The following is a 15,171-nucleotide window of genomic DNA, read 5'->3' as shown; positions in this document are numbered from 1 at the left end:
TGGAATTTCAGCCTTTATTTCTCAATTTACTTTGCAATTAGGGTTGTTTTTTTTTTGAGCAATATGGATGTAACAGCACAAAGTTTACATTGCAAATCCCTGTTCTATATTTAATCACCACCTTTAAGTTATCTTGAGTTTCTCATAAAACTCATCATCTGGAGGTAGTTTCAGCCACTATAAAGCCCTGATCTTGCATTAAGCTCTGAGGTTTCCAGTGCAGTGGGGCTCACTGTATCACATGAGCTTACCTGGCTTACTATAAACATATCCCTGTTTCACAGCAGTGAAATGCACCGCGTACCTTTCAAGACTCAGTTCACTTCCACCTACAAATAACCTTGGAATTGTATTTCCTCGTGTCTGATGCTTGGGAGATGATAATGTGGAGGAAATACCTGTCATTTTAAACAAGAAACAAAACCAGAACAGTGATTTCCAATCAGGCATCATCTTATTCCTCTCTTGTGTTCAGCAAAACTCATCAATGTCAAGGCAAATGGCATGGAATATAATTATTTAGAGCCTCTAAAAATAGCTCCCAGAGATCATTAAAAGCTTCCAAAACACTCAAAACAGACTAAAAATGCTACAGATTAATAGGAAGTGCCTTCAGACCTTCTGTGAGTGGTCAGATAGGATACGGATTGAAATTCTGGATGTCTTTTAAAAGCATAACTACAAGGGCTGCTCCGAAAGTAATGCCTCCTATTTTATGATACTGGCCTATGATCTCAGAGGTGAACATTGGTGGGATGGCAGTAGAGATTGAACCTTTCTGTCAATATTCCATTTTGTTGCTGTGGGACAGATGGCAGCAGAGAGGCAGCCTGACAGAATGGTGTTTGATACGGGAGTGCCTGCGAAGCAAAGGGATGTCACTGAATTCCTCCATGCAGAAAAAAATGGCAGCCATTGGCATTCGTTGATGGGTATGGAGACCAAGCAGGAGATGTGAGCACAGTGAGGCGCTGGGTGATGTGAATACAAGCCGTGTTCTGGATGGCCATGCAGATTTGTATGAGCGCAGCATGCAGGCTCTTGCTCATCACTGGCAAAAAAAGCATAGCTAATGGTGCTGCCTATGTTTAAAAATAGTGTTTTGCAGCTGAGAATTTGCTCTATCAAACAGTGTTACTGTACTGCTTGTATCAGCTGCAGTTTGCCACGGAAATAAATAGGAGGAATTACTTTCAGAGTGACCTCAGTAGAAGCGAAATGCTTTAGGATTTTATTTCCAAAGGGTCTCTATGGCAAAGAGTGGGATACTGCCACTTTCCCAGCCTGTCCACTGAATATCCTTAGAGAGAAGCAGACCAGGTCGGCACTATCGTTAAAATTCTAACTGACGAAATACCCCCAAACGTTCGGTTCGGTTGTAACGCGTGACCTTCAGCACATCAACCCTCCTCACACCGTCTCTGCCAGACTCCCGCCCCTCGCACACTGACGGCCGGGCTGGGCGCCGCCTCCTTCTCATAGCTGCGAACAGAGGGCGGCGCGCGGGACGGCGGCTGCCCCCGCTCGGGGAGCGCCCGCCGGGGGAACCCCCTGCCCCCCCCCCCAGTGGAGCGGTGGTGCCGCCCGCCTGCCCGCAGGTGAGCGCGCGGGGCCGTACCACCGCCGCCCCGCGGGGGGAACAGAGGGCTGTCCTCCCCCCCCTGCCCGCTCTCGCACCGCCCTCACCCGGCGCAGCCGGCCGCGCGTCCCAGCCGCGGGATGGGCTGCGGGATGCGGCTGGCCAAGAGGAGCGCTCAGATCGGTGTTGCGGCCAAACCTCCCTCTCCTCCGCCTCGCCCTCCCCGCCGCGCTCCGCAGTGGTAGTTCCCTTCCCCTCTCGCCGCTGCCCGGCGGCTCCGACTGCAGCAAAACGGAACGTACCATTCCCCCACGGGAGGGGAAGCGGGGCGCGGGGGAGACGCGGCCGAGAGCCGCGGCTGGCAGCGCGGCCCTACGGGCAGCCCCCGCTTCCCCCGCGCGTCCGACCGCCGCTGCTTGCGCGCGGGGCCGCGCCGGCGCCTCCGGACTGCTCTGCCGGTGGGAGGCCGGCGGTCGCGGGGTTAATGGGCCGCCGAGGGGAGAGGGGAGGGAGGTGGGGGAAGGAAGGGCGAGTCCCGGTTCCTCCCCCTGGGTGTGTGTGTAAGAGCGGCGCGCAGCGAGCCGGGCGTGTGCGGGAGGCCGAGGGGCAGCCGTGCCCCGCTCGCTCTCGCCGCCGCCGCTCCCCGATGCCGCCGCGGGGCCGCTGAGTCGGCGCCTGGATGCTCATCACGTCCCCTTCTCCTCTCTTCCCTCCCGCAGGCGGCGGCAGCGGCTCCGGCTCCCTCTCAGCTCCCGGCCGCCTCCGAAGGGATGCTGGAGAAACTCGAGCTCGAAGATGAAGGTAAAAAAAAAAAGAAGGAAAAAAAAAAAACCGCGAGCGGCGGACGGCCGGGGCGGTGGGGGAGGAGGGAAGGGGCGAACGCCGCCGAGCGGTCCGCGGGCCCGCAGCCTTTTGTCCCCGGGGCGGCACGCGTGCGGCCGGGCCGGGGCGGCGGGGCTGTTCCAGCCCGGAGAGCTCCGTAGCGACGGGCCGGCCGCCTTCACCTGCGGCCCCGGCGCCGCTTTAGGGAGTGCAGCCTCCCCGCCGTGCCCCATCTCCGCGATACCAAATATAGGCGCTGCCAGCCGTGGCCCAGCTCGGTGAAGCTGCGCGCCGGCTCTTCCTGCTGCTCCTGGCTGCGGATCCCGGCCGGAGCGCTGCCCGCCTTCCCCTTCTCACCGCATCCAGCGAAGCGTCGAGTGTCCCCAGCTTTCGTCTTTCAGCGAGCTCGGAGCCCGTCTGAACGCTCAGAGCTGCGAGGCGGCTCGAACTTGATAGGAATGCGTTCTCCTCTAGCTGCTGACTGCCGTTACGGAATATAGGACGAATATTTAAGGAAAACTTTGAAAATAGTAGGCTGAGTCACGCTGTAGAGGTAAATAGCCGGGCTGCTATGCTAATAAGCCGCCTTGGTGGTTAGCAGCGTTGTGGAGAGGTAACACCTCGATCCTGGACTTCCTGTGCATGGAGGAAGGAAACTCCTGGCAGTTGAATTCTATGAGAGTTTGGGTTTTTTTCCTCCTTTTTCTTTTCTTTAGGAGTCGTTGCAAAGTTGGATCTGTAATGAAATACTGAGTCTTGAGTGTGATTCAGTGTGAGCATTTGTTGCTAACCTGTAGCTCCCTTGTGGCACTGATTGCATACTTGCAGCTGGACTTTCCTTTTGTGCTTAGAAGGAACTCAAGTTACTGATTTTATTTTTCAATGTGTATTTTTAACCTGGTTACCGTAAATAGTGGCTCTTAAAAGCTGCTGACTCACTAACAGTTAAACCATTGTAAGCCCTTCAGATGTCTGCGTGTCTGCAAAACATGTCAGGCAGGAAGAAATAACCGAAAAAAACAAAGTTTTGAAACACTTTTACCTCTTCACCATAAGCATGTGTTACTGTGAGGGATGGGGTCAGGGTGGGTGTCTGTACATCTCTGAGAACAGTGAGGTAACGTGAGGGAGTTTGGTGGCTGCTGCTGACTTGCTTTGGGAATTCAGTTGTCTTCCAAAGGAAGGCTTTTGTCTGGGGGCATTTGAGGTGGGGGACAGAGAGATGTTGGGGGATCTGTGAAAAGGCAGTGCCTGATGGCACCCTGTGTCCACTTCAGACAGTGTGGGAACTTGCAAAGGTAGCTGTCAGCTGGCGTCAGTGCAGACCTCATTCTGTGCCTGGAGAGGGAATGGAAGGCAAGATGTATGTGGAACTGAACTGTGCAGGATGGCTCTACACGAGGAGGCCTCAAGAAGAAGAGTCGCAGCGCATTGAGATGCAGGCGGAAATGCAGCGGCTTACTTGCAGTGCGTGTTATGACCTAAATTTTCGCACTAGTTGCTGCAGCTTGTGCTAATATTGGGGGTGGGGGAGTACAGTGGCATCTGATAGTGATAATTTCTTCTTGCTGGATGACAAGTAGTGCTCAGAAGTTGAGAAACAGCTTTGAAATCTTGATAAGATTTAATTAAGTGTATGCAACCACAGTTTGATCTTTTGTCCAACTCCCAGTGAACTTTCTCCAGCAATACCTACATTGAAAGGTGAACTAGAAACATGGAACTTGTTTTGCCTTTGCTTTTGAGTATTTCCTCTTTCCAGTTTGTGTCAGTTGATCATTATCTCGTGTATCAAATTATGCTACAGCTCTCTTGAAACATAGAGGTTAATTAAAAAAAAAAAAAAAAGCTGCAAAGTGAGGCTCAATCTGTTCACTGAATGGCATCCAGTATGCTGGGAATGGATTCCTGCTTGTCATTCCCCTTGGAGGTTACACAAATGAGGATGTGAAAGCACAGAAGGCATTCATTTAATTTGGATTCTAATTAAGAGAGTTACATTGGAAAAAGTGATACAGGGTAGATTTATAGCATAAGTTGTAATGTAAGGAAATGTGGAGTCCAGCATGATGAAATGGCTTCTAAATAAAGGGGGATTTTTTTCTCTCCTCCACATTTCATACCTAATTAATTGGGCAGCGCTACACATGATGCTTTTGTACCTGAAATCAGTGCTGATTGTTGTCTTTTTCTTTGTGTGTAAAGCGTGTTTGGTTAATTTATGTGACAGGACTCCATGGGATCACTGTGACTTATTGGCTGAACACTACCTTGCTTATTATCAGTATTGGCTTAATAATAATACTACTCTTATGGGATGTAGAAGAGCAAATTCCCATCTCTGAGATGGTGGTTAACAGAGCAGCTGCATTACAGCTGAGATGGGACAGGTGCTGAGGAGAAGGACAAGATAGGCTGGTGAATATTTGACTTATTTGGACCTCCATAAAGGGCTTTTTCCCCAAAATAACTTGTGTAAGAAGCCCAGAGTACCTTTGAACTGGAAAATCTTTCTGTTCAGATATAAAACTTTACTAATACATGAGATGCTCTGAACTCATTCTGCTCAGTGTTCCTTGGATGGGGGTGACCTACCTGTGTTTCTCAAGAGGTATTGAAGTTATCTGTGGGAGGCAGTGGAGTTTCTTGTAGCCTGGAATAGGTTAGTGCTGCGAGACCTTTCATGAGTCTTATCCATGCTGTGGGTTTGCTTGTTCTGGGCCAGTGCTTAGTTGCTAAAATAAGCAACTCTTGATGTTCAAAGGGAACCTCCTGTTTTGCAGTTCATGTTCATTGCCTCCTGTCCTGGCACCAAGCTTAGCTCCATCTTTTTCAGATCTTCCTTTCAGGTTCTGCTGAGCCTCCTTGTCTCTGGGCTGAGCAGTCCCTGCTCTCTTGGCTCTCCTCAGAGGAGCTCCAGTCCCTTCATCACCTCTGTGGCCCTTCTTCTGACTCTCCAATATGTCCACGTCTCTTGTATTTGAGGGACCCAGAACACCTTACTGCAGGTGTATCCTTCTCTCTACTCAGGGTTGGTAAGGACACACCTCCTTGTGCTGCTGCTGTTACTTTGCCTAATGCAGCCCAGGATGATGTTGGCTTTCCTGGTGGCAAGGGCACATGGCCGGCTCGTGCTCTGCTGATGTCTGCCAGAACCTCAGGCCCTTTGCTGTCCAGCAGCTTTCTAGCTGGGTATCTCCCAGCTTGTCCTCATACCTGGGGTTGTTTCTCCCTAGGTGCAACACTTCGCACATCTCCATGTTCTCGTTTTTCTTCTCCAGCAGCTGCTGATAAAGCAGAACTTAGCAGATGCCAGAAAAATGCATGATTAACTCAGTGAGTCTTTGCAAAGACAGAAGTTTATTGTGTGGCCCTGTTGTACGTGTGCTTAATTCCTAGTCTGGAAAAAAGAATTCTGCAAACTGCAGGCAGCAGTCCTAGCTTCAGTGTCGTGGAATTGTGTGCTCATTCTTGAATGCTCTCTCCCTTGCACAAAGTGGCACTTAGTTGTTTGATGAACAGTTTGTGTTAGAGTGGAATTGCTCATAGTGATGCCCTGGTGTTCATCTCACTTTCTTCATCTCTTGTGTCATGTGCTTGTTATTGGCTATCTCATGAAGTAAACTTTCACCACTAATTGCATCCCCTCTCAACTAATTGTTGTGTCTGGAGTCATTCCTTCCCCGCTCTGCAGATTTTCTGGGAATTGGTTCCTTGCTGAGCCCTTCCTATCTGCCAGCCTCCCACTGGCAAGCGAGTATCTGAACCAAGCTATGACAGTATGTCACTGTGTGCCAAAAACAGTTGCAAGAAGTTGGTAAGAAAATGCACATAAGTGTGCATGCTAAATTTTGTTTGAGAATCAGAATCTGGTTAGCAAATCAGTTTAGGAAATACTAAAGATAATTACTCCGCAGCTTTATGGTATTTAGTATTACTATTTCATATTACTAGCAAAATACCAGAGATGCTGTGTTCTTTTGCACTGTGATTTGCTTCTAATAAATGATAATCATGTGGTTGTTAGAACTGTTGTTGCTGAGAGCTGAGAAATGGTATTTTGCTTGTGAGCTGTGCTATACAATACTGGGGTACATAGTGATAACGTTAGGGGGTGTTGTGCATCACATCCTTCACAGCCTGTTACACCAATGGGTGGGATAACAAGAAATTATTATGTAGAGAGGATAATTGGGATTAATGGACTCTATATGGTCCTAAATGAGAATCATTTTCTACTTCTGCGTTAGAATTCATTTGTGTTATAATATCTAAGGCATAACAGCAAGTGAGGAGGGAGAAAAATTGTGTTATTTGGTGCCTTTTTTCCTCTGGATGTCTGATTTGATGTAATACTGAATACTTGCATCTGTTCCTACTGAATTTACTCAGCTTTCTTTTTTTTTTTTTTTGTCACTTTGCAGCAAAGAATTGGAGAGGATTTTGAGCTTTCCTGTGACAAATCTGTCAAGAGGGGTTACAGAATGAACTTTTGAATATTCCAGAGAAGTTAGCTTCGGTAGTTCATGCAGGAAGTTACGATCAGGTGCTGTGCTGTGCTAGGCAACCTCGTGTCCTTTGTCTGCCACTTTGCTGTGTAGTGACAGCATAGAAGTATTCCCAAAGAAATATTCATCTTCAGAGTTCAAGGATGGAAATTCTACTTTTTTTTTACCTATAATTTTATGCATGAAGCCTCACTTGGAAAAGCATAAAATAAACTTTTGGGAGTTTTGTCATCTTAGACGAGGATCTTTCACCTTGTGCAAGTACTGTATGTGGCTCTTTCTATCAGCCCAGTGCTCGCCAGCTCATCTAGACAGAATTCTTTCTGCCCCTATAAAAGATGCAGCTCTGATTTTACTGCTTAGTTTCACAGTGAGGAAAGCCCCACTTAGAGTTGAGTAGGAAATAACCAATTCATAGCAGCAAGTGAAGTCGTAACCAGTCTTTGTCAGGAAACAAACATGTCAAGTGCTATTACCTTTGCAAAAGATGTTTGAGTACAGCAGAAGATGCAGCCTTGTTATACAGAAGATGCTTTTAAAACCTCTGCTTTTGGCCTTGAGAGTAGAGGAGAAAAAGCTTGCATAAAAATTGAGCTTGCCAAAACACTTATTTTTTTCCCCTCATCCATTCCTGGAAACAGTGGAACTGTTCTGTCTGGGACTTCCTAGAAACAGTGGTAGAAAAAAGGCCTATCGTGGCAGCAGTGAGTCCTTGTAATTATTTAGCCAAGATGCAAGCAGCTGAGAACAGAACTTTATAGGAAGTGTTGGAGCTTATTTGTCTTGGTATTATTGCACCTGCACGATGCGCAGGGATAATCTTCCTTGGGAATGCCACGATTAGCTGCCAGCAGGTTGGTAAACTGCTGCTGTGTGTAAGGTCCAAGACTTTGAACAGCATAATCTCCGCTTCTTTCCAGGTGTCCTGAGAACACCCTAGCATAGTTGATTTGCAGATGATGAGTTGGCAGTTGGCTACTTCAGTAAGTAATGGTAGAAATAGCAGATATGACATATCAGTGTTGCCTTAGAGATGACTACAAGATGGTGTCTCTTGCTTGAGTCTGCTTGGGCATGGAGCAGTGTGGTGGAGCAGGGTGACTGTTGCCTTTTCCTTCATAAACATCTCAGGAGGTGGTCTGAAATACCTGAATCTGTGAAGGGAATGACAGCATAGGTGAAATCATGTTGTTGTGTTGATAGTCCGGTAACCTCAGCTGCTAAATTTGATTTTCGTGGTCAAGTCAGTGCTCTTGGAAAACTTAGTGCCTTTGGGCAAAGCTGGGTATTGAATGAATGGGACTTGATTTAAACTGAAATAATGCCAGTGTGGTAGGAGGGACAGTGGAATATCTGCATGAATTGGCTCAGTGTAATTATGCTGAATAATTCTGAGATGCTTCTGCTTTCGAATCACCTGCAGCAGGTATGACTGCCTATTTAAGTTAGGATTGTCTATAAAGCACACTGTGTTTTGGGTACCAGTATTTGTTTGTTTGTGGGGCTTGACTTTAAGTGAGGTCGCTCAAAGCAGCAGAAGTTGTGTTAGGACCTTGCTGCAAGCTATTTACATCTGCTGCACTGATCTGAATGCTTCCAGAACTTAGCAGGGTGTTGGGAAATAGGAAAGTCCAAAATATGCACTATTTCCAGAGGAAATACAGCACTTGAGGCACTGTTTTTCTTAGCAGCTCTTGCTCCTTCAAACAAAGCGTGCCTGTCTGTATTGAGGCTGTTGGGCTATAGATGCATGCAGTGGTGGGCTTTAGTGGGGCCCTGCTTGAAGTATGAAGACTAACAAAGGACAGGCAGGGAGGTTAGGAGAAGATCTGCCCGTGGAGGACTTACACCAGTGTGTGATACTAACGTATCGTCCAGTCAATGGAGTACAAACAGAACTATGTTAGGGCAGAGCTGAATTTGGCATTTGGCATCTGGTCTAGTTTGGCATCAAGACAGAGCTTTAGGAAGCCTAAATAACTCCATCCTTTTAGGAGTCACTCATGTCTGATGTGTTTCTGACCATGGTGTGGTTATTCTCATGGTAGTTCTGACTGCTGTTCAGATCAGCCTGACTTGTTTTTTAGATGCTGAACTTCACGTGGATTTTGCTATTTAACGTAAAGCAATTTGGTGAAGAATTCTACTGGGAGTCAGAATTCACAGAAGTTTAGCTGTAGCAGAGATTAGATAGCAATCCTCAATTTTGCCTTAAGGCAGCTTTCCGACACTTATTACAGTTTTTTTCAGAGGAGTGTTTGCTTTTATTTTTGGACAAGATTACTGTGCTTTTCTCTGTGATTTAGTTCAGATACTGGGTATTTTTAATGATAATAAACAACCAATTAAGCTTTGCAACGTATGGCTGTCACTTAAGTTCAGAGAAAGATCAGCTTTGGGTCTGTTTGCAGTAATATGTGATGAAGAGAACAATCAGTACAGTGTCTGAATCAGGTTCCAGAATGCTTCCTTGAGTGTGCCATATTGATGTGTGTTGGATCTTCAGTTCTCTGCATAGCTCCAGTCTGTACGTGCTGTTAGGTGAGTCTCTGAAGTGATGTGCTGAAGCCAGAAGACTTCATAAACTATTGAAGTGTGCATGCAAATTGTTAAATTGGAAGATACAGCAATAATAGCTATTTAGAAAAGGTAGAAAAGAATTCAGAAAAGGTTGTTGTGCATAGGGAGGGAATGAGAAGAAATGTGTAAGGAGAAACTACAGAGAAATGAGAATCTTAGTGCTGAATGACTCAAAGTTTCAAGCTAGGGTCTTGCCAGTAGTGGGTCTTGTCAGTAGTCATTCTAGATTTGGGACCAGCAGTCAAAAAGCTAAGGTGGGAAATACCTGAAGTGCTTCCTTTCAACACATTCTATTAGACCTGACAAAGCTGTTTCTATAGCAGATATGGCCTGAAGTCCTTAGGCTTTGCACATGGAAGTTTTTTTTCTTCCTTTAAAGCATTTTATGCTTTCAGTTTACATGGTTAGTCTTTAGTGAAAGGTCTCCTGCAGATTAGATCGTAGCTGTACTCAGTAAGAATATATAGTTGTCTCTTGTGAGGGTGACGGATGCATTTTGAAGACGTTTATCTTGTGGACAATGCTTTGGTTAAGTTGTGACCTTTAACTCTTAACAGTAAATGGGTGTCTGTTCTAAAGTGCCTGCAGACTGTGTGTAGTAGGATTAGTGCTTGCTTTAAAGAAACTGCCATGAAGTCAAGGTTGTTTTTTTGTTGGTTGTTTTTTTTTTTAACCAGTCTTCCTGTATAGATAGCATTTCTCAGGATACAGGCTGCTTTATTCCTTCATCTATCATCTGTCCATGCCTTGAACCTGGCTTGAATTCTGCTCTCCAGTGTTATGTTTCCTGATGTTAACATTCAGAGGCTTAATACCATCTTTGGTTTCTTGGGTTGTAGCTGGCATCTCTCAATCACAAGGAGTGTGTTTGCATTCCAAACTGGCAATGCCTAAAATTAGATCCTTGTTTGGGATGCTCAGGGAAAAACCATACTACCTGTTGTCAAGGAAAGAAATGAATTATGAGGCTGTAGGCTGATGTTGCTGCCTCTGTTCACAGAAGCGCAGTGATTTGGCTGTAGTTGAGGTACAAACCTGACCTTGGCCTTAGTGATACTGGGCTATTCCAGAGATGCACAGTTAAACTTCAGGTGGCTCACAAACAATGCAGCTTTTGCTTGTAAACGAGTAAGTTTCTCTGCCTGCCTGGACAAGAAGCTTCAGAGCTGCTATGATTAGCTCTGGAATGTGAAGTTTCTTAAGCTGCTTGTTGCTTTCTGTCTGCCTCAGATCTCACATTATTTGCTTATGCAGCTGCCAGCAGAGAGCAGAGGGATAAAGGAAGCGTTGACTGCTTACTTGGACATCCTTCACTCCAAAGCTCAGAAACAGAACTCAGTGCAGGGTTTTGAAGTGAGTGATAACAGCAAGGTAGGCTGAAACCAAGCTCTGAATCTTGCATTTTTTTCAGGCAGTTATTTGCATGACTTCTCTCTTAAATATCTTAGCTCTTACTAGGTTTGGAGAAGTAGAGACACTTAAGCCTCAGAACCAGAAAAGCGGAGCTGTCTCAGGGACTGATAACCCTTCAGTTCTGCTCTAAGGCAGCTGCTGATATTTGTCTCATTCTATGTTTAGGATCTTAGGAAGAGGAGACTATACAAAATCCCAGGGTTGCTTTGTTCTGTTTAACCAGCTTCTGGAGTTAATGGTTCTGTGACAGCTGCAGTGAGTTTCTGTTTGTTTTTGTTTGGTTTGTTCTGGTTAAGCACATGGTGCCTTTTCCCTACTTACAGTTTCATGTATGAAATTAATAGCAGTAGGATAGTTCTTTCTGAGTGGATCTATTATTTGGTCACTTACCTGAATCGTGCTCATCTGACCAAGCACTTTTCTTTTTGAGTTCTGGTATTCTTTGAAAGATACCATTAACTCTAAGCCATTTGTGAATTCATTTTAAAGATAAACTTTAAATTCTGGTCCATTTCTAAATCTTCTTGCAAACTCCTGGAAGCATCTCCTAGTTCTGTTTCTGAGATTGCTAATTAGAACCTTGAATTAAAGGAAACCTTGAGTCTCTGAGTCTTTTTGCAATGTTTTCCCTGTGAAGCATCAAACTACTGGTAAAAGCCCTTTGTTACTAACTTAGAGACTAAAGCAGTATAGCAACTAGCTCTGTTGTTAGGGATCTTAGGAGGAAGTTTTTCGCACAGAGGGTGGTGAGGCACTGGCACAGGTTGCCCAAGGAGGCTGTGGATGCCCCATGCCTGCAGGCATTCAAGGCCAGGCTGGATGTGGCTCTGGGCAGCCTGGTCTGCTGGTTGGTGACCCTGCACACAGCAGGGGGTTGAAACTGGATGAGCATTGTGCTCCTTTTCAGCCCAAGCCATTCTGGAATTTAAAAGGCAGGCTGATGTACCGAAAGGAGTAGATGCAGGAAATCCTAATTCTTTTTCAAGTGCCTTAACAGAAGTCTTTATCTCAAGATGTGGAAAGCTTGCTATTCTACATGTAGTTCTTAACCTGTCCATGTACCTATTCTTTTCCTCTTGTTTCATGTATTTCCAGAACCTCCATTTGTGGGATGACCTATGCTAAGAGGGCACAATTTAGGCTTTCTAATAGTGCCTGTGCGTGCTCCTGCTTTCTCAAATCCTCCTCCTGTCAGAAGTTCTGTATTCTCATTGCAATAAAGAATTCATCTTGAATCACTGAAACTGCTGATACTGATCTGTAGATGCACTTCCTATCGCGTTGTATCTGGGTGTCTTACATCTGTGAACTTAATGTGATCTTTCCTTAGCTGCCAGCTCATGCATTCTTTTACACTGGGATGGGAAGCATCCAATCTGCAGCTTGTGTGTCGTGTAGCCTGTGGCTGCATGAATAATGCTGCTCTGGAAGTTTGCTGTGTGGTCTGCCAGGGTATCTTCAGTTTCTCTGCAGCTTTCAAAAAGAAAACACTTCTTGTTTCTTTCTTTGCATCCTCTTCTTCTGTTTCTTTGTGTATGAAATCCTTTTGGCTTATCATGGAACAATCCATTGCTTTCTGCATATCAGACTAAATCACTTCTACAGTCACAGCTAGTCCTTTGCTAGCCTTTCTTGCTCTGTTAGCAGCAAAGCTGTTCCAAGCCTGTTCTAAAAATGTAGTGATTTATCTCCTGCCACTTACAATAGGCATCTTTGTAATCATCTCTTTCCACCTTTTCCATTCTTTGTTACCACTAGGTTTTAACACCCACGTCCTCAGTCAGATGATCTTTTGGCAGTGTTTGGTTGTTGTGGGTTTTGTTTTGGTTTTATTCTGAGGATAGCTTCCTCATGAACGAACATAAATCAAATGATGCAGTCCAACACCACTTCTTGTTCTGTGCTCCTCATTCTTATGCAAAGTCAGTATTCTTTTCCTGCTGAGTCTGACATTGATTCTGCTTCTGGTGTCTTGTTTCTTGTCTGCTGTTTTCGGGGCTCCTGGCTCTGGAGCAGTCAGCTCAGCAGACTGAAGCCATGCCCTCTTACTGCTTTGTTCTGTTACAAAATCCATTTGTTGTGCACGAACCAGTTGCTGTTTTCACTGTGAGACATATTGTTCTTACACAGATTACTGTAAACTTCTGTTAACCAAGTATCTAATTACCTTAGCTGGTTAAGGAATGGGAGGATGACTTTGTTAACACCTTTTAGTAAAGCTTATCAGCTTGATTGTATCGATAAACTTCACCTAATGGTGAGGAGCAGGGCTGCTCCAGGGAGTGTTCCTCCAGCTGTAGGAAAGGAAAGTTGAAAGATGAAAGGAAACAGTTTGCATGGGACACAATGCCCTCCTTTCAGATGCTCCCTGAAACCACATGTTAAACTTGGTGTGACTGGATACCAATGCAGAAATAAAGAGCATAATATATAACATAGGTGTTTGGTTTTGTTTTAAGATGTTATGTTGTATTGTTGAAGCTGGAAGACACGTGTGGCCTAGGATCTCATTGTTGGGCAAATCAGACGTGATGGACCACAGGAAAAGGCACCCTATGGTTTGCAGTAAACACCTCTGAGAAACTTCCTGTAGGTTTCTATGTGACAGCATCTGGAGGCTTTTCAGTATGTGCTGACCATATGTGTTACTGCACGTTCCTGTTCTCCATCTGCAGGCACTTCTTCTCCAAGGCATTCCAAAGAGAAGAATTCTGAGGGGGAAGCTGCAGGAGGAAAGTGTGGCGATAAAGGTGGTGATAAAGGTGTGAGTAGAGTTGACGGTATCTGTATGGAAGACCTGAAGAATGGCTTTAGGAATGCTGTGGAAGTTTCCCTTTCATATATGGGTATTTAGGTGCTAGCTCTACGTTCTCCCTCTAAATAGAGGGTTAAACTTAGCACGGGGTTCCAATGCAATCTCTGAGTCAGTGTTGCTCAATAGTTTATCCATGTTTTTCTAAATAACAGCCTTTAAAAAACAAACAAACACATCTGATGTTGTAGTGGAGTGGGAGAGAAGAAGGGAGTAAAAATTACTTGCACTTAAGTACCTGTGGTTGGGGAGTATGTTTGGGAAAAATACATGGATGGATCTTTTATGCTTTAAAGGGTCTTCACCTGTAAGAATAGCTGAAACGATGATACGGAGATACTTGAACTTAAAAGAAGCTTTATGGCAGGGCTCAATCAGTTGACCTCAGGTGCTTTAATTTTCCAAAAGTCTGTCTCCTTTCAGGTGGTTTCTACTTCTGCTCTGCTTATCAGGAGTTGTAGAAGGGAGGGTTGGGAATTTGGGCTCTTCTGCCTTTGCCTGTGACTTCTGGGGAAGGAGTGCACATGGACAGTGTCCACCTGAAGATTTATGAGAAAGTTATCTTGCAAGAAATAGGCTTTCATGTGGAAGCACCAAGATGGAAATGCGTGATCAATCATAGTGCACTCTTTTCCCAATCCCTGCTCTAGTTTGAGATGGCTCCTGCTGGGAATCTGCTGTCTGTGAGCAAGGAACGTTCAGATAATGAACTGTAGGAAGCTGCTGTTTGGCTGGAGGCAGCATCCTGACTGGTGCTATAAGCATAAGCTGAGTTCCAACAGATGTATTTGCCCAGGGCTTCTCTCCAAGTGCCTTTGCTGTGCCAGGGTAACTGTAATTGTCTGGTGCCATTCCATCTTCACACTTAATGCAGGAGTTGTTACAGAATCAGCATGAGAGGCATAAGTCAGCCATCTGACCAAAGAAGAAGGAGGAAAATTGAAAGGGACGGCAAAGACAGTCTGTGCTTGGCACTGCTACAATTTAGTTCAGCTTCCAAGGAGAAGCACTTAAGATCTTGTTCTCAAAATTACTGTGGCACTTAGTTCTTCTGTGGTGTGGTGCAACTTGGGGCATCCATTACTGTAACGGCGCTTCTGCTAACGAGGCTCCTTATGCAAATCTAATTCTGGATACCTCAGTCACATCAGGCAGGAGCAGAGATTCTGTATGGCCTCTTGTACATGTAGTATGCATCACTGTGCTGTCTACTTCTGAGCATAGCACTGATTTGTGGTGAAAGGGAAGAATAGCCAGCATATGCACATAGTGCTTGCTGCTTGTTGGGCAGATGGTCTTCCATGCAGAGAAGATGTGATGTTTTAAGTCTAAGTAGGAAAGCATTTGTTCTCGTCTGTCTGAAGGGAGTACTGCTTTGCAGATATGGGGTAAGGCTGCAGTAGCTTAACAGCTGCAAAGAATGACCATTTAACAAAAAGCAAATTAAGCCAGACCTA

The 15,171-nt window shown here is 45.5% G+C and overlaps 1 protein-coding gene across 5 annotated transcripts in view; it reads left to right on the top strand.

The window, feature by feature from the left end:
• PRKAG2 (protein kinase AMP-activated non-catalytic subunit gamma 2) overlaps positions 1–15,171 on the top strand; it is a 183,138-nt gene that overhangs the window by 141,736 nt on the left and 26,231 nt on the right. For all 5 annotated transcript variants that reach the window (XM_052693169.1, XM_052693166.1, XM_052693168.1 and 2 more), the window contains one exon: positions 2,299–2,380. In XM_052693169.1, the coding sequence (XP_052549129.1) occupies positions 2,299–2,380 (82 nt within the window). The remainder of the gene's footprint in view (positions 1–2,298; positions 2,381–15,171) is intronic.

The sequence above is a fragment of the Tympanuchus pallidicinctus genome, unplaced genomic scaffold (genome assembly GCF_026119805.1).
Source record: "Tympanuchus pallidicinctus isolate F22 unplaced genomic scaffold, pur_lepc_1.0 scaffold3, whole genome shotgun sequence".
Taxonomy (NCBI): Eukaryota; Metazoa; Chordata; class Aves; order Galliformes; family Phasianidae; genus Tympanuchus; species Tympanuchus pallidicinctus.
The sequence above is the reverse complement of the archived record's forward strand: the minus strand, read 5'-3'. Positions and strand labels throughout refer to the sequence as shown.